At 36.0% G+C, this 23,652-nt stretch overlaps 4 protein-coding genes, 1 long non-coding RNA gene and 1 other non-coding gene across 6 annotated transcripts; 3 read left to right on the forward strand and 3 right to left on the reverse strand.

Moving 5' to 3' along the window:
• The first annotated feature begins 135 nt into the window (after positions 1-135).
• LOC124445671 lies at positions 136-15,768 on the forward strand. The gene is made up of 3 exons (XR_006948220.1): positions 136-389; positions 4,466-4,472; positions 15,758-15,768. It is a non-coding gene; the product is annotated as an uncharacterized LOC124445671 (long non-coding RNA).
• On the reverse strand, positions 317-388 carry Trnag-ucc. The gene has a single exon. It is a non-coding gene; the product is annotated as a tRNA-Gly (tRNA).
• LOC124445666 (FHIP family protein v1g243165-like) lies at positions 1,147-6,348 on the reverse strand. The gene is given in 8 exon segments (XM_046996417.1): positions 1,147-2,077; positions 2,709-3,145; positions 3,148-3,353; positions 3,468-3,547; positions 4,070-4,237; positions 4,303-4,389; positions 4,909-5,067; positions 5,569-6,348. Coding segments are annotated over 8 exon segments (2,454 nt in total). The 3' UTR covers positions 1,147-1,540.
• Positions 6,440-9,169, forward strand: LOC124445668 (endonuclease III-like protein 1). The gene has a single exon (XM_046996419.1). It carries the CDS (start codon positions 6,581-6,583, stop codon positions 7,550-7,552), a length of 972 nt encoding a protein of 323 aa, XP_046852375.1. The 5' UTR covers positions 6,440-6,580; the 3' UTR covers positions 7,553-9,169.
• Positions 7,718-18,474, reverse strand: LOC124445667. Its single transcript, XM_046996418.1, has 21 exons — positions 18,153-18,474; positions 16,683-16,783; positions 15,820-15,889; positions 15,584-15,717; positions 15,341-15,429; positions 14,447-14,546; positions 13,899-13,942; positions 13,370-13,447; positions 13,140-13,248; positions 12,771-12,867; positions 12,399-12,463; positions 12,216-12,322; positions 11,446-11,503; positions 10,887-10,937; positions 10,473-10,572; positions 10,027-10,066; positions 9,772-9,926; positions 9,451-9,534; positions 8,575-8,698; positions 8,389-8,479; positions 7,718-8,093 (listed from the first exon to the last, which is right to left on the reverse strand). Exons 1-21 carry the CDS (start codon positions 18,325-18,327, stop codon positions 8,028-8,030), a joined length of 1,938 nt encoding a protein of 645 aa, XP_046852374.1. The 5' UTR covers positions 18,328-18,474; the 3' UTR covers positions 7,718-8,027.
• LOC124445670 (RING-box protein 1-like) lies at positions 18,438-23,622 on the forward strand. Its single transcript, XM_046996420.1, has 6 exons — positions 18,438-18,552; positions 19,889-19,916; positions 20,539-20,589; positions 21,473-21,543; positions 22,496-22,581; positions 23,464-23,622. The coding sequence occupies exons 1-6, from the start codon at positions 18,457-18,459 to the stop codon at positions 23,474-23,476; spliced, it is 345 nt and encodes a 114-aa protein (XP_046852376.1). The 5' UTR covers positions 18,438-18,456; the 3' UTR covers positions 23,477-23,622.
• The last annotated feature ends 30 nt before the right edge of the window (positions 23,623-23,652 follow it).

Below are 23,652 nucleotides of genomic sequence, written 5' to 3' on the forward strand. Positions count from 1 at the left end.
CGTTGCAAGATTGTTAGTGAAAAGAAATGTGATGCTAATTTTCAAATGAATTGGCTTTCCTTTTTGCTGATTATTTATTCATCTATTACTGACAAAAACAGAGGATAGAGTTCGACTTACGTCAGGGTAAGTTAAGACGATTACGTTCCAGGGATTCCCCTATGATTCCTCATTTACATACCCCATTATACATATTTGACTTATCACACTGCTACGACATTACATCGTGTAACAAATTTATTAAGTTTATTGTGATACTCTTGGCATGTCAGTTAAATAAAAATAATTGGTTGATTGTAAGCGAATTGAAAAAGACTGCGTTGGCCGGGAATCGAACCCGGATCTACTGCTTGGAAGGCAGCAATGCTAGCCTTTACACCACCAACGCCGTATGTTTCAAGTGAGTTATTTTGAATTTATAAACATCGAAATAGATACCATACGATAACAAAGATGGCGACGAAATAAAATTAAAATTACAGCCTCTTGGGTTTTTTATTTTATATTTGGACGTAGGAATATCGATAATTGGGAGCGCTTCGTATGCACGTTATAATCCGTAAAAAACAATGGATTTCAAACGAACCAAATCATGCATATATCAATAAACCCGACAGCCACAATTAATATACATGGTTTAAAATTGGAGAATGAACCAACACTGTTATTGGTGAATTGTGTAACGTAAAATTTCAGAGATTTTTTCTTCCGTAAGGCTCGACAAAACGGTATCGGCTGCATAAGTAGTATTATTTCACGTTTAAAACGAAGAAAAAAAATCAAAGCATTTTCCTGTCGACAAAACTGCTAATTTAAAATTTTTAAAGAGTGAATCTCAAGGATTTACACTCCACGTTAGCTGAATTGCAACTATGGTAACGACGATTGTAAAGTAAGTCTCACTTCAGTGCTGAACGAAATTTACAGCAAGATCATACTCATAAAGATTATGTATTGGAATAATTGAATCGATTTTCAGGGTTTCATTGAAAGAGCAGTAAAACAAAATACTTGCTCATCGCTGTTGTGTGATGTAGAAAACTGACTTACTGGGGTAATTACTGGATGGAACTGGGTCAATTTGATAATTTATGTAGGCAATTCGTAATTTGTTTTGAAAAAACACACCAAACGTTGGACAGTTGGTTTGAAAATTCGCTGGTAAACAATTGCATGTTTCATCTCCACAAACACTTCAGTGTACAGTAAAGATTGCTACATACGTAAAAATGGAAACATATAAGTGGAATGAAAAAAGGTGTCAAAAATGGTTGACCGAAAATGGTGATCAGTTTTCAGTGATGCTGTCGTTAATTCATATATATATATTTACAAAGACAATTGTGCTTCTAGCTCCATGGTGCCGCATTACTTTCCGGCAAGTTGATTCTTTAAGACATTTATTAAGCTGTACAGTTGTGCTGTACTAAGCATAAAAAGTTGCCTCGATACAACTGCCAATGACAAACATGATTCATCGGTCTGCCTGCACAGATTCCCGCTAACCAACTGTATCAAGATGATTTTATCATTGCTGCATTTACAATGAGTTATCAGTGTCCTTCATATTAATATGGTCATAAGGTTGAACAGAGTGCTCCAACGAGATGGCTGCCAATTCTTTTAGCCATTCCTCCATCAATACAGCGCAATACACGGTGTTCTTGATCATATTGATATGTTTAGCGCGCGTCCTCTCCCTTGATATGCCTTTGGGTCCCAGATTGAGTAAAATCCAGCTAGATGCCTTTTCTATGGCGTTCTCCAGATCCTCTTCCATTGAGAGTGTTTCAGAAGTGTCATCGCCATCCATATCATTCCTTTTCTCGACGAAGGTATTCCTGTATGGCGAGGGAACGCTGGGCGTCTGAACACGTGACGGGCTGTCAGTCGACGATTGTCGAGAGACAATTTTGGATGATTCAGCACTTGAAGGTTGTGAAGTCCTTCGAGACAAAGATCGCCGTCGCGTTTCCTCACGTTGAATTAAATTACGCTTAGCAAGCATAAATGGTTGCTCAAGGTCGTCAAACTGATTGAGGTTCGTTTCCAATTTAGCTTTGACTGTATTAAGAATCTACGAAAAGCAATCAACTAAATTCAACTTTGCCTCAAAAACTACCTATTTCATTAACATAGATATCTTCAAGTGAAGAAGAATATACATAAATTTATATAATGCGCGTCGTCTTTCTTCATATCAAAGAACATATTATTTATCCCAATCAAAAAATTCTTTTGATGCCCCACTGACTATTGGATTGTTGGGATCAGGCATGAATCCACGGTGGCATTGTAAGGTGGTGCCCTTGTTTGAAATTAGATACGCATCAGGGGCTAATTGTTGCCGTACAATATTAAAATTTTTTTGTGAAGTTTTGTAAATTTTAAAGAATGATAGAAAAATATTTGGAAGCGTGTTCCATTACGCACTTTCACAATTGCTTTTCCTCAGTTGTTTGGGTATATCAGTAGTTCCTAGGGAGCCCCTGCACCCCTCCTGCGCCCCCTATAGTCATGGCGAGGGGTCTCGCCCTTCCTAAATACATCCCTGGTTGGGAGGCAACAAAGTTCAATTCCAGTTGGAAGAAAGTATATTTTCCACAGTACACAGTGAAACTGATAAAAAGTCAGACAGTTATATCCTTCCTCGAGTCATTTTTTTTGCTCTTGAGGGATATGATGTAAAGCTGGCAGTCATTTATTACCTGAAATATTGATTTGACGTGCGGTTGTAAGACCAAACTATGATTCAATAAAAATGACCTCAGCAAAGGTTGGGAATATTCGGCCAAGCTCGAAATTATTCTTGTCAACACTTCGTTTGTGGCGATCGAATTTTCCGGCATCTTTTCCAGTTTTTTAAATAACTTTGAAATGAAAGGACCAAGCACGGTTTCCATTACATCATTCTCCGCACCAACTGAACGCTTCTGTTCAGCTTCCTTGGTGATCGACGATACTTCTGGCGAAGATGTGCTTGTATGAACGACGCTACCGTTCGACAATCTATCGGACGCACCGATAGGTTCATAAGATGGCTCAAGGCCATCCCAGAGCGCAGACCAACACGAGCAAGCCGCACGTCGATCAGATAAATTTTTCCTCGCATCAACAAGATAGGCTAAAAATTCAATGACAGATCATCGAACAAGTCATTTTCCGAATCTCTGTTTTCCCATTCATCTTCCTCCAGATTTTCAGATGCAACGTACTCTTCATTTGCGACCAGGTTCGGATAACAACACGATGGAATCAAAGTCAAAAACCGAACAGCGACCTTTCCGTACAAATCAATTTCCTGAATCATTTTTCGTTGACTTCCCATCACGTGATTACAAGGTAAAAGGTAACTACACACGACCGAAAGGAAAACCACGTAAGTGAAAAAAATAATCGCAGTTTATAAAACTACTCAGTATATAAACAGAATATATCAGGGCTTTATCACTTGCGTACGCACGTACCTTAGAACCAGTTCAATCATTACATCTTCCGAGTTGAGGTTGATCAGAGTTTGAAACAAAGCCAGCGTAACCAAACATAACTGAAAATTGAGGAGAGAAAATGAATGGAGCATTTAAAAAAAAGGAACAAAAAAGAAACTTGTATCAATAAATGTTGGGTCAGATCTCCTGTTGTGCAATGTTGTTAGCAAAGTATGCCTAAAGATGTATGAATCCCAGTCATCTTTACTCTGTCTAAATTTATTATAAAACATTTCTGAGAAAAAAACACCAGGTATGTGTGAACAAACAAAAGAGAAGAGTAGAAAGAGCACAATGATGTACAGTTTCAGTGTTAGGGGAGAAGACAGCAGGAACCCCCTACCAATTTTATTGTTTGCCTCAAGTTTCTCCCAATATGATTTCTTCTCACTATTGTCCAGTAATGAACTAAAAGGTTATCTGATGAACTGCAAGTCAAAAATTAATATCTAAAATAGATTGCACTCTTTAAACACTTTGTTGTCCCCAGAATTTCCAGGGCCACCTCTTTTACCTATCACTTCTAACCTAGCACCACCATTGACAAAAATGATGGTGAAGAAAAAAAGTCATGCAAATACCTCATCTCTTGTCTCGATGTGTTGTAAAAGAGAATGCAATATTGGCACTTCATCCGACTTCTCTTGAAGAATGAATTTTAAGAAAACCTTCATGAGTTTTGGTTCAGTAATGCTTCCCAAGAACAAATCAAAGTATGCTGTAGCCGCTGTCAGTGCATCAGAAGAATTCTAAACGAAAATAGACAAGCTAAGAGAAAAATGAAGTAGACATTTAGACAAGAATAATACAGTACCTGATTCAAAGCTGGTGCCATTACAGAAACCAGGAATCCTTGATAAATCAGGTCCAACAGCTTTGACTGTATTTGAGGATGGGCTGTCTACATAAAATGTCACATTTATGAATGATATGCAATTTAGAAAAAAATCGTATGACATTATACAATTTACCCATAGCATGTACGTTTACATTATTTGCAGCAACAGGAATAGCAAAGAAAATATAACCAGAAGAAGATTTAATTAGATCATTTTCACAAAGAGCAAAGTCTTTACTGAGAATTATTGGATAAGTTTTTTTGTAAGGATTGAGCCCATAATGCTGTGTTTTCATTGAAACAGAAATGACCCACATTTCTTGCTAAAGACTGAGCAATTGATGTTAATAAAAAGTATATACATGGCATAAGACATGTGTGATTTTGTCATTTGCTTTAAGACATTTGTTTTTTACTAATCAACTGCAGTCCTTTACAGAAAAGTAATGAAGTACAAAAATGGTTTCTAAGACAATCAAAGCACATTACATTACCAGAAGTGAAGCTGCCATATAATAATAGCATATAACAACATCTTATGCAAATAATACAAAAACTTGTCATTGTACAACATAAAATTACCTGAATGACATCATTGCAAAATTCTAAGGAGGTTATAAATGATTTAAGTTCTGGTAATGTGGTCCAAAGTCCTTTCTCTAGGCAATACCAATCCTCGCCAGGAACGTCTAATGTATTGGGGAGCCTTGAATACAGAGCACTCAATCCTGTTGCTAGTACCTATGAAACAACATCATTTAGATAAAAATAAATATGTTACACAGCAAATGTATTAAGATATCATAGCTAAGACCCAATGGCATGATTGCAAGAACCAGCCCATTTTATCTTTGAGGCTAAATTGGCTTTGAAACCAATTCTCAAAATCAACAGTAGCAAAAAAACCAAAACTTCAAGAGGAAATTTGCTAATAATGCCAGACACAATAATATTCTCATAAAAAATTAATACAAATAAAAATATTCTCACGGAAACCTTCGGTTATTGATTTGTTTGCACAATTTGTTCTAACCTTCATTCATTGATCAGTTAATGACATGTTTATAACACACTTAGAACACAATAATTAAACGTACATATGAGGAAATAATTATCAACGTATAGCGGGTATGAAGTATTCAAAGTATGTGTTGCAACAGGTGTTCAAACGTGAATTTTGGACACGACAACAAAGACATAATCTTGCTAATATGATAAGAACATTAACGGTCTCAATCTTACCGGACAAAACGTGGTTTCTTCGCATATAAAGTACGCAAATTTCTCCTGGAACGTCGAAAGTGACGTGCACAATAAAACAGCATCACGAGACTTCGAACCCACTTGCCCTTCTCGGTGAACGTACGGTACAAGCGAGGAAAATACCGAAGAACTAGTATCTGTGTTGGATGTACAGCTCATAATGAAGTATGAATCAAGAAGTGTTGCGTCTTGATTCACACAAATACAAAGTTGATGAAGAATCTCGACAAAGAATAATTCAATATCGCTGGTCTGTTTTCCTATACAGGAACGGAGTAGTCGTTTCATGGGCACGACGATTTCTTCGAAGATCAAAATGGGTTGTCTGCATCTTTTCAATAATGACTTGTACAATTTCAATTGCTCTTTTATAAGTTCTTTCATGGAGGTTCGTTGACTTAAACTCCACGAGAAAATTTCGTCGAATATACCACACTCAATCGCGTACTCTAAACACTCACCAAGTTGACCATCTTGTCCGCTGTTTTCCTCCGAGATAATGTTGATTACGACCGCGAAATTGTCCATAACGCATCTGCATTCCTCTGGTGTGCACTTACTGGTGTCTCTCGTTAGCAGGATATCTTTAATGGATTTACAATGCTGTTTGCAAGCCCTAAAAATGTCATTTTCTTGTGAAACATTTTGCCTCCTTTCATTGTTAGTGGCGATGGTCTGAACGGACGGAGCCGACGAGGAAACGTTCGTTGAAGACGATGAAGGTGAACTAGAATGAGTCAGCCGCCGAAAAAGACTCATCTTTTATCCTTAATCGACAAGATTTTCAAACTGAAATTCAAGAGGAACGGTAAATTTCAATAAATTTGTCTGCATTGTGTCAACGAGTGGCTAACTTGGCTGTGATATTAACTATCAACCAAAACCGCAAAGAAGTTCAAGGGACTGGTACGAGAAATTTAGTTTACGCGCGCGATGGCGCGATTATAATATTGACCATTGAGTTAATTAAAATCACTTTAACTAATAAAACATGGCATCGAAGTCTCTATATTTTGCAAAGGAAAACTCCATACCGCTCTCAACTGGACGCGTTTTGCGATCAGAACTCCGAAAGAGCTTTGTTACGGTAGAATATGAGAAAGTGGAAAAGAGCATTGAGTTGAATAATGAGCCAAAGCAATCGAATTCGTCAACGGGTGATGGAGAAAGTGTACAATCTGATGTGGACAATATCAAACCACCTGCAACAAAGCGTCCGAAAAGAGAATCAAAAAATACCGAAGTGAAGATGGTAAACAATGACAACTGGGCGCCAAATAATTGGAGAGAACAGCTAGTTAATATAAGGGAAATGAGACGAAAACGGGACGCCGCTGTGGACCATCAAGGCTGTGAACGCACAGCTGACGACAAAGCTCCACCAGAGGTTCAAAGATATCAAATCTTAATTTCGCTAATGTTGTCAAGTCAAACGAAAGACCAAGTGACATACGAAGCGATGCGAAGGTTAAAAAAGAACAACCTTACCATTGACAATGTTCTTAAAATGACAGAAGAAAAAATTGGCGAACTGATTAAACCAGTTGGGTTTTGGAAAAAAAAGGCTGGTTACATAAAAAGAGCAACGGAGATATGTCACGCCGAATATGCTGACGATATCCCACCTACCGTTGAAGAACTTATTAAGCTACCTGGAGTGGGGCCGAAGATGGCGTATATTACTATGAATGTGGCCTGGAATAAGTTATCTGGCATAGGAGTGGACACTCATGTACATAGAATATCAAATAGATTAGGATGGGTGAAGAAAACCACAACTATTCCGGAGAAAACAAGAATTGCTTTAGAAAGTTGGCTGCCCAGAGAATTGTGGAGCGAGGTGAATGTTCTATTGGTTGGCTTTGGTCAGCAAATCTGTTTACCTATCAAACCGTTATGTGCCAAATGCTTGAATAAGGAAATTTGCCCTTATGGGAAAAGCATTAAAACAAAATTGAAATAGGAGTTGAATGAACTCAGGATTTTCCAACTATTTAAATTGCAATTGTTCATGTTATTGGCTTAGTTGTTATCAGTCAGTCAATGCTGTTTGTTTTGTTCAGATTTTTGGATGTTCTTTTACTATGAACAAATACTCCCACAAGAAAAACTGACAAGTGACAAAATATTTGAATTGAAGTAAAATGTTTAAGAAGCTTTGCTATGATTATGTTTACAATCACAACCATTGATTAGCTTTGCTTACCCTATGCAACTATGTCTGTGTTAAAAAATCAGAGATATTTAGAGAAATAAACAATGGTAATGTTTTGATATTTACATAACTTGACTAACACTACCCTTGCAGGCTTGCTATGGCCTGGTAAACACAGATGAAACAACATTAAGAAGATTAAACAACACTTTTCATATTTTAACATTGCTGCATTGTTAAATCTATTCAATGTTCTGTACATCACTGCATGTTCATTTCATGTTCACAGAGTTATATCATTGACATTAGTAACCTTGAAATCCAGTAACATCTGACCCAATGCTTTTCCCTAAACATGAAGTTGAAAATGAAAAAGAAGAAACAATCTGTGAAATGATATCTGTGTTGATTATTCTATCTATTTTTAGTATATTTAACATATAGTAGACATAAGACACTTAGGACTGTCACCAACTGTGAGATGCCACACAAGTAACATCCACTTGAACATTCTACCAAGGTTGGTCTAGACTGACTATCAAAAACAAAATAACAATTGCATGATGTTTGGCAACTGTCCCGTTAAATTCATAGGCTGTGAGTGCCACACATGAAAATCACATCAATTTACACATGTAAATTACCTGTGGGTCACTTCTCAAAGATGCCATGCCTCCTCCACCAAGAGCATTCTTCAGCACGAAATTGAAGGCATTGATGCCTGGAAGCTCAAAACTAAAAGAAAAATGAATGTCATGATGGTAATATATGGCTACATTCAATGCAAACAATTCAAACCACATAATTTCCACATCTTCATGTGACATTACCGCTGAACTTGGCACGTGTTTAAGTCATGCGCTTCGAACAAGTGCTTGAAATATTCTTGAACAGCGTCAGGAGTCAGCGCAGCCCGGATGTAAGGAAAATACGATGGATGACGGGCGATCACACCTAATACATGGAAGAATGCATAGACAATTTCATGTTATCGAGCACCTAAGCTCTTTACATTTAACTCGACTAATACTGGCGCAATAAACTGTACGGAGATTGAAAATGAAGGGGAAAATATCCATCTCGAAGACTTAAGAAAATATGACTTTGCTATCGTCCAATCAGGATTCATGACGGTGACTGGCCATTTTCATTTAAAGAGATCATTGAAATCTTTTAAGAAGTTGCTATTCTCTGAATATCGCCATATATACACACATATTTTTATGTTTGTTTAAAGGAAAAAGTAACGCAACTACACTTTCATTCCGACAAGCCTGAAAGTCTATTCGTCGTGATAAAAGTGTAGTTGTTTTACTTTTTTTAAACAAATATACTTCTATGTACTGAGCACCCTACAACGGAAACATCATAATCAAAATTGCCTACATATATACTATATACACAATAAAGTACCATTCCAAGAAAGAGAGGCTATATAATCATTAAAGTTTAAATAAATACTTCAATTTTTTGGCACGTTTTGTGAAGTGCTTTGGCAGGTATCACTGCACATTGAAAGTAACAATGAAATAAAAAAGACGAGAGAAATTTTTTAGAGACTACTCTCACATCAAAAGTTCTTTGCAATAAAATATATTATAACGGCAGAATTTTCTCACCATTGGCTCTTTGAAATAGCTGAAGGCTTTGTTTTAAAATGACAAGTAAACTTTTACTTATTACTCTAGCGTTAAAGAACAACTTACCAATATTTACATTGTTCCCTTTGTCACCACTACGTGTATGCGCTAAAGAACTCAGAGGGAATGTACATTCTCCATTGGGAAGCTCTATAAACATTAGATCAATACAAACCAAACTATGATGCAGAATTCAACATGCCGGGCTATCAAATACAGTAGAAAAATTGAATCGAAAGTGTGTGATTTATTGGGTCAATCGTTAGTTAACAAACAAATTAGCTATTTGCTTTTCCGTCAATGAAAACCAAATCAAAAAATGTTTATATTCGAAAAGATATTGACTATTGACTCAGTTGATAAAATCAAAATATCAATCTATCATACCGTCCGTGAAAACTTCGGCAGCCTCTTCTTCTGTTTCTCGTTCAGGAAACAATGTAGGTTTCGGTAGCGTTTGCATGAGAGTTCCATTGATGTGCAACTGCAACTCCACATCATCTTTTGGATGCAGGAAAGAAAACAGTTTTAAAACAGGTGTCCTACAATTTTTGTTTGAAATTTAAACATTACTCAACTTTATACGAAACATTAAAAGTTCGCTACTTCAACAATGTACACGTAAACAAATAAATCGCTTACGGCTTAGGACGTCCTCCAAGTAAACCAGTCAGGCCAGGCGCTATATAGATGATGGAAAAGAAGAGAGACTCGTCTGTATTCCATTATAACATAAAATAACAATATAATATAACGTAATATAACGTAATATAACGTAATATAACGTAAGATAGGAATTCAGCGTGCATTACTTCAAACTGCTCTTAGCTTATATTCTCTACATTTTACAACGCATATAAGGGGGAATTTCTCAATGCCTTTTCCAGCTACATGCAATAATGTTCAAATTCAGTTTCACTTGGAGTTTGTGATCGATGCAAAAACATGACGAAACGCTTTTTTTTATATTTTTAGAAATCACACGTTTGAAATAGTAAGTATATTCATCTACGCATACCATCTCAGAAGGAAAAATATTTTGCAAATCATGTTTAACATGTATTAACACTTTAAAAACAGAGACGCACCCATTCCTGTACCAGCGGAAGCGACCTCCATCGAAAATATCTCCAAGGCGTTCTTCTGGTGATGATGAACAGCAAGCCACAGGACACCTTCTCTTGTTTCCTGCGGTTGGGTTTAAGTAAAAGAACAGAGTGAGGAATGCAGAAGACTTAGTATTAGCTAAAAATGTAAACCGACAACCATCGGGCATACAGGAAACAACGTAGTGACGTAGCCATTTCTGCCATGTATATTTTTCACTTGTTTCTCTAAAAATCTGTAGTTTTTGGAATTGCGTTGTGAGGACAGTAAAAAAAATATGCATATCAGATTAATGGAAGCAAGAAAGACGGCTGTTTCCCGGTGTTATAAAGCTAAGCATGCAGTGTTGGAATCATCAGCCTAAGTAAACTAGTCGAAGCCATAATTTCCCATACCTCCGCAGAGCTTCGCGCGTGCGCACCATATGTATCTTCCGAGCCGAGAACCTAAGTAAAATTGAAAACTAGGATTTGAAGTTTTGATGGCAACAGAAATAGTGACCAATTATGGAAATACAAAAGTCATGGTGCCGAAACAAGCAATTAACTCACGTAGTGAAAGTTACTATTAATGTGAAATATAATTCAAGAGCGTGACACAAATGAACGTACATTTAAATGGCGATAAAACATCACTGAAGATATGACAAGGATATTACCGAAATTTCAAAACGTGTTGAAGAACAAGCGTTTGAGAGAAACCGTAGAACGGTCATCATCGCATTTGGGTGGACTATCCCATGGAACAGCCAGAGTAAAATCGTGCTCAAGTATCGATGCGCAAATGTTAAAGAAAAATGTAATGTACTCCTCTGTCGACTTCAGCACTTGAGCAAGAGATCGCCAACAGAAAAAATCAACATTTCTGCATTGATAGCGACGTGCAGTTTATGAAGTCATTGGGAGGCAACTAGCTAAAACGAAATACATGAATAAGAACAGGTAGTCCACTAACCTGAATGTGCGTTCCAGTATAATCTTCAAGACCTCTAAGTTTGAAAAGTCTTCTTGTCCTATGTAAAATACACGTCGTGTAGGAAATGCTACATTCAACTATGTGAGTTGTGTTGGTGGTAATCAGTAGCTAGCTACGTACCCAAATTAAATGCTGACAAAAGCCTGAATTCAATAATACGCATCATAATAAGATCAAGACCATGCCAACCATGCACTCACTACAGTGAGCCGTATAAATAAAGCAAGTTTCACTGAGGAAGTACAAATGGTGGATACAGGCGGGAAATATTGTATTTGGTTACACTAAATGTCGAGTGCTCTCTACTCCGATCATTTCTCGCGCAAAGTTACCCTTACAGTGTCATTAAAACAGATTGCTTTCGTTTCAACCGAGTAAGGAACTCAATTTAACGACAATGTACTTGGTTTCATCATTCAAGTCAACATTGGGATAGAAATTGAACTATTGCATCGTGGATTATGATCTCAACTCACGAAGCGACGTTGAGACCAGAAATCAAAAATACTCTAAAAGTATGTCCAGGACAAGGCAGCCAACTTTAGACGGTACAAAGTGAAACAAATTTCGAAAATTGATATCTCGTTGAGACATCTCAAATATGGTCTGATGATGACTTTGAATCGAGATGAAAAATTACCACCTACGTACTCTGTATCTAAACATTTGATTTAATCTTGAATATAGGAAAAAACCCGAACAAATTCATACGCAATTTTTTGAATTTGTACGGAAAACAAAAGAATTACCTTTTCAAAATGCTCTCGGCCACTCGTTTGGCTTTGGCGACGACGTTTGGTCCTCCGACTGGACAAACGGCAGTCGCTCTATAGCCATCAGAGTAGGTCGCACTAACCTAAACACAAAATGTAGCCGGATAAGCAAGTGATAGTAACACGAAAGTATTGTAAATAAGAAACTTATATGGACACCTTGTAAGTGTCAGACGGGGGTTTTCCTTTAGCACCAGTGACAAGAACCGCTTCGTTTTCCTTTTCTAAAATCAAGCAAAAATAGAGATATTACTCATATACTACAAAAGTATTTTAAGATTCGACCAATAGCTAAATTTCAATCTAGAAATATGTTCATATTTCACTGATGATTTATCAAACTTCTTGATGAAAATTTCGTACGTGGTAGCTTTCCAATAATGGAAACCTTTATTGTCTTCATGTAATACTTTTATACCGTCACTCGCACAACTGAATAGCTACAATATGCTGACATCGCAAGTTATGACGCCAGACGGATTATGTAGTCAACGAGTGATAGTAAGTATGCACTTGTCATGATGTTCATACCAGTACTTCCCAGGATTGGCTCGACCTTCACATGAGAGAAATCACAAACGACGTCAGGGAGAATGTAATTTCGAGGATCTCCTATTTCGTAAACAAGCTAAAAAACAAAACATGAATGAATGAATGAATGAATGAATGAATGAAAATGAATGAATGAATGAATGAATGAATGAATGAATGAATGAATGAATGAATGAATGAATGAATGAATGAATGAATGAATGAATGAATGAATGAATGAATGAATGAATGAGTGAATCAGTCAATTAATCATTCAGTCAATCAATCAATCAGTCAATCAATCACATAATAAATCAATCACTTAATCAATTAATCAATCAATCAACAAATCAATAAATCACTACGCACCTGTTCTGCGACTGTACTTGTGTTAACCAAACCACCGGTATTGGGGGGCTTGGTGACGACAAATTTTCCATCGCAGGCACACTCCACTATTGGAAAACCTATGTTGTCCCTTGAGATTCACAAAAAAACGAAAATGGTTCAAGATATTGAACAACACGGCAAATTAAATTGACTCAGGCCACAGCCAAAGAAACAAAATACAAAGCTAAACATATAGACGTAAAAATTACCAATTTCTAGAGCTTTGCCAATCAGTCAATATGCCACCAGTCGACTGCGCTCCGCATTCAATTAAATGGCCGGCAAGACTGAGATCAAAAAACACCAGAATATTGAAATCAACACGAGCAACATGTTACGACTGTTTAGTAACAACAGCAACGTGTTCTGTATGATTTACGGATTTTTAGTGACATCGGCAACATGTAATGTTTCTTTAGTATCATAAGTAAAATGCTCTATTTCATAAGTTACATCAGTAACATGTTCTTCTACAGAAACACTGACATAATGATAATGCAAAAATGACTTAAATCAAAAGATACTGCTACTTCAATTAATGCAGTGCTTGATGAATAATTTAGTATTGAAGAGCATAGGTACGTGTAAATGTAGCTGGACTGTACAAAAATAAAACATAGCACTATACAGTACAAAACACTATCCTAAGCCTTTTCAACTGTTTACTGTAACGTAGCCATTCATATTTCTCGTAAATTAATTATTGCATTGGAGCACATCAAAGAGCAAAATACCAACCTTCCATGCGCTAGATGATCAAAGTGATCTTCCTTCCATTTGAACTATAAATAATAAACAACCGAAGCATTTAAAAGACAAAGTTGTACATTTTCTTTAGGCTGCATTCTCCTTGATAAAATCCCAAAGACAAACAAGAGACCGAATGCATCAGGTACAGTCAGTAACATAGGTATAAAAAACACAACTGCAATAGTTCCGTACGTATATAAGTATGCAAAAATATATGTTAAAAATAGTCCATCTCAGTTTTTGCTGATTTTTTTAATAACAAAAAATTTCGTTGCATATGCGTTCGAAGGGTCATTTCAGTATCCAGTTCACTTTTGGCTGATTTTTTTAACAATAAAATTTCGTTGTAAATGCGTTCAAAGGGTCAGTTCTTAAGGAGAAAGAGTATACACTGCGTACAATGCCGTTCCTATAAGCTTCACGTGTGCGAAATTTCAGGGGTAGCAATATGTGAGAAAACTCATTTAAAACATAACTGACGATCTTAATAATACACCGTCCGTATTTTCAGCGTATGCTGACTGCATAATACTTACGGTATGTATGAGAGGTCCCAATGCCAACGCACTGTCAACGCACCTACCAGTAATGACGATGTCGACACCAGCATCAAGGGCACGTGCGATGGGAAACGCTCTGAAGAGTTCCAAAACACGGATAAATGATAAAGGTCGTAAGGACTTATCTTCAATCACAAATGAACATGCATAAAAAAGCTAGTGATGCCCCGATATAGGATAGTACCGATGTACCGATTAACCTATGTTGAAAAGCCAATATTGTGCCGATACGGATATTTATGCTATTTTTACGAAATTTAAACATCATAAAGTATGCCACTTTGTGCTCACCAGTGACTGTTCATTTGATAGAAAAAATCCAAGCCGGTTATTTACACTGCAGCCATATTTCACAACACAATTGTCAATGGAAATTAATATCATGTGGAACAAAAGAATTTAACAAAAATTTTTAAGGTAATATATTTAGTATTGTCAAACTACGATTCATTTCAATTGTATTTCTAAATTTCCAAACATCGGTATTATGAGCATGAAAAATACCCATACTCCGATACCGATGTCGGTGCATAACTAAAGGCTGATTTCCATTTAGTGCAAATTGTCGCGCGATCGACTTTTCCCGACCACTTTCTGTTCAATTGTAAGCTCTCGACCGAAACAGTTTCACATTGCTGCACACAATTCAAAAGAAAGTGATCGCAAAAAGTCGATCGCGCGACAATTTGCACTGAATGGAAATCAGCCTTAATAGAGGCGTGATTAGTTTTCCTGATTTCTTTTTAACAACCGCAAATCATTGAAAGAGAGTATTCAGAGAGAGATAGCATGAAATATCATAGTTCCAGCAACTGCGGAAGATCTATGAATGAACGATGATCAATCAATGCGAAGTAGGTAAAGTCTTACCCAATATACGCGTTCATGCTGTGTATTTTATCTGGCAATGAGATACCAGATTCCATCTCTTTAATGTCTTTTCTCGCGCTGTCATTCATCTATATTCCAAAAGAAAATGAAACGATCTTTGGTGAATATTCAATTCATTCGTTTTGTTCAAAATCGATCGATTACTTAAGTAAACTGATTTAATCGTGTTTATAATAACGAACGATTCGAGAGGTAACGTCAACTACGTATTTATTTCTTTACCTTTCCAGTAAGATCATCCCCAGTGATCACACCGATCTTCAAATCTTCAACGCCACTCGCCTTTGCTAAATCCTGGATTCCCTTTGCGCATGCGTGAGGATTAACGCCACCAGCATTACTGATTACACGAATACCTGTAAGTAATTACGCATAGAGTAAATCTTGAATGTGTAGTCTGGTTGATAAATACTTTAAGTGTCTCGTGCATTTGTCGCACTTAAGCATCAGTACTTCACCTTTTCTCTTTATATCTTTTAACAATGGCTGCATGACGACATGTACGAAGTCAGGACAGTAGCCATGATTCTAAAACAAATCATGCATCGTGAAGTGTTTTATGAAAGGTATAGTAAGAATTTCAGGAGACGAGCTCAATGGCTGTTTTCCTTTCAGTTTAATGCAATGTTACGAACTAAGACAATACACTCAAAACAATTGTTGGGTGTAAGTATGCAGTTAATGAATATCTCAGCTGAAGATGCTTTATAATCAATCATGGAAGAAATGTGACGTCATTCTCTCAGTTCAAGACAATAGCACAGCCAGCCTGAAGATTTATGCTTCTCCCGCTTTCTGTCATCTGACTGCCAGGACAAAATCTATGAACATTGGCATTTGACATCGCAGTAGTTGATTTGAAGAAAAGACGAGAAAAGAAGCATTATTTCAACATAAAGTTGGCATTACGCGATCTTTCACACGGATCAGCTAATCCTCAACAACTGATATCATATGATTTTTATATCCTTTCCTTTTGTCGTTACATTCTAGGTGATTTTAGATGAAGATTTTTAACCAATCAATGAAAAGGATGTCCGACAAGAAATCCATTTTTTCTGTAGTTGATCAACAACGTCTTTAGCCATACTTTATAAAACGTAAATTTTCGGATAATGCAATTATATGAGACCTCTAGCTCCGAGATAAATTTGGAACCGAACAACAGTTTTTTTCAAGAGACTTTGCGATGCTTTGACGGACAAACAGATTTATATATGAGAAATATTAGTTGCACACATTTTCTGCGTTTGTAGATCACCTAAGAATCATACTTTATACACGAAAATTAATGAACTTAATAAGAAGCTCTTATACATACAGGAGACTTTCGTCGAGCCATTGCTAATAATGACATGGTTATTTCAGAAAGATAATCGAATACCAAGAAATCAACGTTACCACCATGAACAAGTTGTGGAGCTGAAATGGAAATAACAACGAGTTGGCAATTTTCATGCATCCCAAAGTACTTTCATTGCCTCAGAAATATTGAGCAAAAATATGACTGTGCAACTCAACCAAGGCTCATCGCACAGGGTTAGATTTAACGAAGTAGCAGAAAGCAAATTACTATCTATAAACAAACATTTAGCCAGGCGGCCATCCAACAGTGGTTGGGAAAGGGAACATTTGGTTGAGCTTTTGAAAGTGGACAGCTATAATTTAAAAAACTCACAATAGATGCTTTGATGCATATTTCACATCACAAATGACAACAACAAATTGCTGGCAAAAACATGCAACCTAAAAACTATGTGACAACAATAAAATTATGCCACAACAAAAATAAAATATGCCATCACACTCACAATCCGCAGTGCTTTGGCCTGTCAGTTTTAAAACTCAGTAATATAGCTCCTACCTAATCTACATCATTTTAATTTTGTCAGAAAATGTTCCTATTGTACAGGTATATAGTCCTTCGCACTGATTTGCTTAAAAGCAACAATATTTGAACTACAACAATATGACCAATTGAAATTAATATGATAGCGACTGATGTTCTTTCGTATAATGAAAAATTCCACACTTTGTTCACTTTGCTCATGTTGAAAAATATCAATTTGCCATAAACTTTTGAATATTGACTTTGAGGCCTACAGCTCAGGCTACATGATATTCCAACTTTTAAAACATTGGCAGACAAGGGGGGAAAAAGGACAGTTGCCCTCCACCCAAAGATGACACTTTTTTCTAAACTTTTATTTTTAAAAGTAGAAACACAATGCATGCACATTACCTCTCCCCCAATATTTTGTAAATTGTCCACCACTGTATCAAATACTTCAACATTATATCAATCAACACTCTTGTTGAAAGCTTCTCTGGTGAAAGTTATGGTTATATTAAGGTGCAAAACATTTAGGAATAGTTAAATCAAATCTGTATAATGTAATCTAGCTTGAATATAGAGCCTCAAACAACATTGGTTTGATAAAGAAAAATATTGTCCTATAAATGCAGGCAGGCTAGGGACCCCTTCCAGTCATACTAACACTTTTCCTTTTGCAACCCCGCAAACTTAATAAAAACAAGTAACATGATCAGTGAAAACATAAATGTGTAAGATGCCTTGTGGCAACAATTGCAATGATAATTGTATATCATGGTTGAAGAGGAAACATTTTGATTTCATGGGATCTGGAATGTGACCAGTCACAACAACAGCTATGATTGCTGAAATATTTTGTGGTTTAAAAGTCACTGAATTATATACTGATGGAAGATACTTTTATTTTCCTCATATAATGGCATATGAAATGAATACAGTGGAATATGATAGTCAAACCTGCTGAAGGAGAATCACCCCAAAATCCTGAGGCGCAACCAATTCGTGTGGTCTTACCAGACAAAACACCCCAGCCTTTGCCATCAAGCACATTGGAGGTATAATGTCTTCTTTGAGTTGCAAGACAAATATATACCCTTCTACAAAAACTGATCTGAGACGACTTGCTGTTCATGATTTCCTTTGATGTTTCATTTATATCGTGAATCAACTATGCTTTTCATTCCATGACTGTGTCAAGTGTCAGTGTTCCAATATTTGATTAACATGAAGTAATGCATTAAAAGTGAAGTGAAACTGACTGATGGCAGCCGTTCCTGAAAACATGGAGTTTGATAGCCCAAAGCCTTGCACATCTTCTGCTTGTTCCTCGAACAAAAAGCGGTTTGAGGTTAAAAAGGTATTGAAAACGTCCGTTACTTTTTTTAGTTAGTTTTTGATCAAATTCTTTCGAGTACTTCACGCGAAGCAATTGAATTTGTTACGTATTTTATGTGAATTTTGATCTCAAAGACTCAAACTATAACGACATTCATTTGAATTAACTTTTATATGCCGCTTTTGGTTTTATATTTCACTTCATGTTTACGTGAAAAATAACTTGCGTCATTCTAGTTCAGCGCACTAATCATTATCCATCGCTTCAGTTTTATATGCAAAGTTAGGATATTGGCAATATGCCAATTATTTGAACAATATTGTGAAATTTTGTATTAATATTACGAAAGTGTGTTTTACTAAGATGTGGCGAGCTTGTTAAGTTTGCCTAACATTGAGGCTAGCTCTGCTTGTCATGTTTACAAGGAAATTTGCTGCCCTAGCATTTAAAATCTTTGGTATTCAATTGGGCGGTTTCCAGATCATCTGGCAGGCTTTTACTTATTTTATACATTGTAAGAGTGTTTTCAAATCCAATTTAAATTTGCTTCAAAGATCTTCCTTTGTAGAATCCTCCTTTTTAGGCTCATTAGAATAGCATGATGCAAGAAATGCCATTTTTTACAATACTTTTGCCATAAAACCTATGGAGTATTTGCTGATTTTGACCAAGATCATCATTGCTAGTGTGGTTACACAATGTGAGCAACATGTCAAGTTTTAGGGACAATGTGAGGTTCAAAAGTGTTGGGAGATGGTATTTTCAAAGGGTGAGATGATTGGAAATTTTTAGCAGGGCAAGGATAATTTTAAGCAAAAATAAGTGTTTTTTAGATGTTTTTAAGTGTGTGTTTTAGATGTAAACATAAAGGCCAATCAAATATAATATTTCACAAGTGGTAAAGTTAAGTTGTCATAACAAAAAGCACTAAAAATGGCTCATGATCTTTGGCAATTGAAGATGCAATTCAGCATTTGCTGCAATTTTCAAAAATGGATTCACAAGTTTTTCAAAGACTTCAAATTGCATTTGTTCTTTGAAATTTGGGCTTGCCCAATTTTGATAGTGTTTGAAAAACTCAAGTATGTTTTTGCCAAATTGTACTTGAAACCATTCTGTTACCTATAAAATTATGATTTGTGGATTTACAAATATGTTGAATATGTGAAAATAATATTTTCGTTCTCAAATAACTACAAGTATGAGTTCGTAAACACAAAGAAAAAGATGTGTCTTACATTCAAAACAACAAAATGACTTATTGCTGCTTAACTTTGTAATGTTCAAATTTAATTTTCTCTTAAATACAAATAATTTGTTAGTTTTTTTTAACAATAATATGTGTTCCATTTTATAGTGGAATGCTGTTGCTCTATGGGCATGGGGTGAGTATTTTTGATATATGTCTTATAATAGTATTGAAAATATGTGTGATTAAAGAGAGGAGACAATAATTTAGTGATATTTTCGACTGCATAGTTTTGATTATACAGAGCCAGACTGCAGAATATGTCTGTTTTTTCCAACTCTGGTGTTTAGATGCACCCAAATGTTGCAATATGATGCATTTTTCATTTTCTGCATTTCAACTCGAGAGCACTGAAACTTGTCTTTTAACAAAACTCAGAGGTGCAATATGGATACATGTGTATCCTGAAAAGAAAACTTTTAGAAATTAGACAATTTTTGAGTAGAGAACACAAAATTAGTTTGTAATTTCTTCAAAATTTTTCCATTTGCTTTTTCCATTTGCAAGTTTTTTGCCTTAATATAACAGTACGAGTGAAAATGTGCTAAAGTAACCAGAATTTGAGCAAGGCAAAGTGTGACATTAGCTTATTGGTACCATGATTGGGACTCAATAAAGAGAAATCTATTTCTCTGCATTTGTTTCGTTTGAACAAGCAAAAACAACACATCTATTCGTCATTTCCCCACTTTTCATGGCCCTTTTAGTGTGATTGAATATTCTGGTCGTAACAATTTGTTTTGATTCTGTTATTTTAGATATTGTTGTTGACAATTGTGCTATTTGTCGTAATCATATAATGGATTTGTGTAAGTAGATCTTTGGAACTATATGTACACATTTCTAATATATTGGCTTGAGTGGTATGAGCTACTCAGAATGAAGGTATGATCTTGAGTGGTATTATGTCTAAGTAAATCATGATGTGAGTAAGTATATCATGGTATGATCTTGAGTGGTATGAGTTACTCATGGTGTAATGTTGAGTGGTATGAGTAACACAGTCATGATATGATCTTGGGTGGTATGTGTAAATCAATCATGGTATGATCTTGGGTGGTATGAGTAAGTCAATTATGGTGTGATCTTGAGTGGTATGAGTAAGTCAATCATGGTATGATCTTGGGGGTATGAGTAAGTCAATCATGGTGTGATCTTGAGTGGTATGAGTAAGTCAATCATGGTATGATCTTGGGTGGTATGAGTAAGTCAATCATGGTATGATCTTGGGTGGTATTATGTGTAAGTAAATCATGGTATGAGTAAGTATATCATGATATGATCTTGAGTGGTATGAGTTACTCATGGTGTAATGTTGAGTGGTATGAGTAACTCAAACATGGCATGATCTTCATGGGATGTGCATACGCAATGTAAAAAATCACGCTTCTGCATCCGAGGATAATCTTTAGGTAAATGCAATCAACATTATTTGAGCAAATTTACCATCACCATTATTGTAACACTTTTTCCTGATATCTGAATTTTGTCAACTATACATTCACAGTGGACATTTGTTGTTGAATCTCTGCTCTCTCTTTTTTTAATAGTAACAACACAACCGTTGATATTAGCTCTCTTTACGGTTTCGCAAATGCTAATTCATTTTTTGAATTTGATTTTGAGACCATACGGTTTTTTGGCGTACTCTTTGTGTTATTAATATAACTCTTTTAATCTTGATTTTATCAGGTATTGAATGTCAAGCCAACCAGCAATCTGCAACCAGTGAAGAATGCACAGTTGCATGGGGTGTTTGTAATGTATGTCATATTATTACCTACATTATGATTTATAAACTCATATGTTTACTTTGATAATCAACGTTTGACTTTCCACATCAACTTTCCGTTCAAGTTACGTAAATCTTCTTGAATGATTAATAATATCGGGAATTTTGCGTTTTTAATGTCGAGAAATTGTGTATTTTGCTACGTACATGGCTCGGGAGTGTAACCTCAGAATATCATTCGGTGGAGTCATTAAACTGTGCGATGTTTTGAAAACAAACCAAATTTACAACGTCGTAACACTATGTTTTGGTCAATTTTTCTTCCAATTTTTTCTGTAAAATAAAATAGAAAATATTTAAAAAACCCATTTCCCAAAGCATTCGTTGCATTTTGCATTGATGCATATAGCAACGGACCACTTTTACAAATTTGTGTCTGGTGGCTTGTTTTATTGCTCGACTTGACTACCAAGCAAGATCTTCCTTATACACGTTACATGAAGCAATACTGTTTGAATTGTCCGAATTTTTCTGCTCTCCACCGAAAAGTAGCGTCATATACAAGATTTCGTGAATGGAAAACAGTTGTAAGTGCTGTGTAGCGTGTGTTCTTAAGATTTGTGGTTTTCTGTATTTTCAACTCCAACAATGTTTGAAAAACAAGAAAATACTTTCTTTGACAAAAAAAAATCATTGACTTTCGATCTCTTGCAGTATCAGGTATTTATGCTGTAATTTGTTGGGTGGGTGTACACAAGGATTCCTTGAATGGTTGTACGTATGCGTGACATTTCAAAAAATTTAAAGATATTTTGAAAGGCGGCCAATCAAATCGCAGGAAATTTAAAAATTTCAATATAGCCATGTACAAACGCAATGGAGGGATGACTTTTTTACCCTTGATATATTATACTCATGCACCCGCTGACACCGTAGACTTCCTGAAAAATCAACGTTATGTATTTGTGATGATTTTTTTACAGCATGCCTTTCATTTTCATTGCATATCACGATGGCTGAAAACACGACAAGTGTGTCCCTTGGATAATCGCGAGTGGGAGTTTCAGAAGTATGTCGTAAATTTAATGATAGATTGTGCATTTAGAGCAGTCTTATTAATTGAATAGAATCTATATTGATTATCTCCTCTGTCGAACGGTCGGAACTTTGAAGTTTCCTGCAAATATGGTTGCTCTGGCATCACGTGAAACACACGAGATGCTCGGTTCAATATGTCTGATGGGACTTTGTTTAATCAGCGTTGTTCACATGAAAAATAATGCGGTGTGATAACCAATGCAAACTGACAAGTGTTTAAATCGACTTCAAGCAACAACCAAAAGCAAAGAACATTGAGTATACTGAAGGGTCACTTGTGTCGGATCCTTTGATGTTTTTGTCCTCACGCATGTGGTGCCGCGCATATCGGCTGTTTACGGTTTTCACTTGTTCCCAACCGCTAAAATGACCCGGCGACCGACGTCATTTCTTATATTGGAATATTCTCGATTTCATTACGAAGAAATGACGTCATATTGTTGCAGTGTTTGGAAATAATAAGTGAAAAACCTGAGTATCTTGCTGGAATAATGGCGGCCGTGAGGACGCGGTGCACACTTGAGTGGCTCTTCTGTATAATTTTTATTTTGTGAAAAATGTGAAAAATGTATAAACAAACCAAAGAGAGATTTGTTGAGCATCAACGCAATTTCTCTCATTGATTTCACAGTTATTTCTTAAGTTTCTTACAATTTACTGGTAAACATGTAATGAAAAAAATTAATTCCGATTATCAAAATCGTTCTGTTGATTGCGTCATTTTGCTGACGATTGACGTCATGGCGACGTCTTGCTCGTGAATTTTGAAATTTTCTAAGGGATAGCAGTTACTGTCTTCTCACTTGATGGTAGTTCTGTGTGGAAGTTTTTATTTTATGTGTTTTCTTGTTAGGTATGGCAGATAAGTCAAAGATATCGAGCGAGTTTCAAGTTAAATTCTATGACGTCATGGTGATAAACATTTGATGAAAATTTGTATTTCTTGAATAATTTGTACGTGACATGATATTGTAGCAGTTATGTCGTTGCATTAAAATATAAAAATCGTGAATTGTTTCAAGGTTTGTTTTTGTGAATTTCG

The sequence above is a fragment of the Xenia sp. Carnegie-2017 genome, unplaced genomic scaffold (assembly GCF_021976095.1).
Source record: "Xenia sp. Carnegie-2017 unplaced genomic scaffold, XeniaSp_v1 HiC_scaffold_22, whole genome shotgun sequence".
In the NCBI taxonomy this organism is placed as follows: Eukaryota; Metazoa; Cnidaria; class Anthozoa; order Malacalcyonacea; family Xeniidae; genus Xenia; species Xenia sp. Carnegie-2017.

Excerpts from the sequence above, each read along its gene's own strand:
- LOC124445668 (XM_046996419.1), top strand. The coding sequence starts at position 6,581 with ATGGCATCGAAGTCTCTATATTTTGCAAAGGAAAACTCCATACCGCTC.
- LOC124445667 (XM_046996418.1), bottom strand. The coding sequence starts at position 18,327 with ATGAACAGCAAGTCGTCTCAGATCAGTTTTTGTAGAAGGGTATATATT. Across the intron at positions 15,430-15,583 it reads GGGATGATCTTACTGGAAAG|ATGAATGACAGCGCGAGAAA; the intron begins GTAAAGAAATAA and ends TTTGGAATATAG. Across the intron at positions 10,938-11,445 it reads ATACTGGAACGCACATTCAG|GTTCTCGGCTCGGAAGATAC; the intron begins GTTAGTGGACTA and ends AATTTTACTTAG.
- LOC124445670 (XM_046996420.1), top strand. The coding sequence starts at position 18,457 with ATGGCAGCCGTTCCTGAAAACATGGAGTTTGATAGCCCAAAGCCTTGC. Across the intron at positions 19,917-20,538 it reads TGTTGCTCTATGGGCATGGG|ATATTGTTGTTGACAATTGT; the intron begins GTGAGTATTTTT and ends CTGTTATTTTAG. Across the intron at positions 20,590-21,472 it reads TAATCATATAATGGATTTGT|GTATTGAATGTCAAGCCAAC; the intron begins GTAAGTAGATCT and ends TGATTTTATCAG.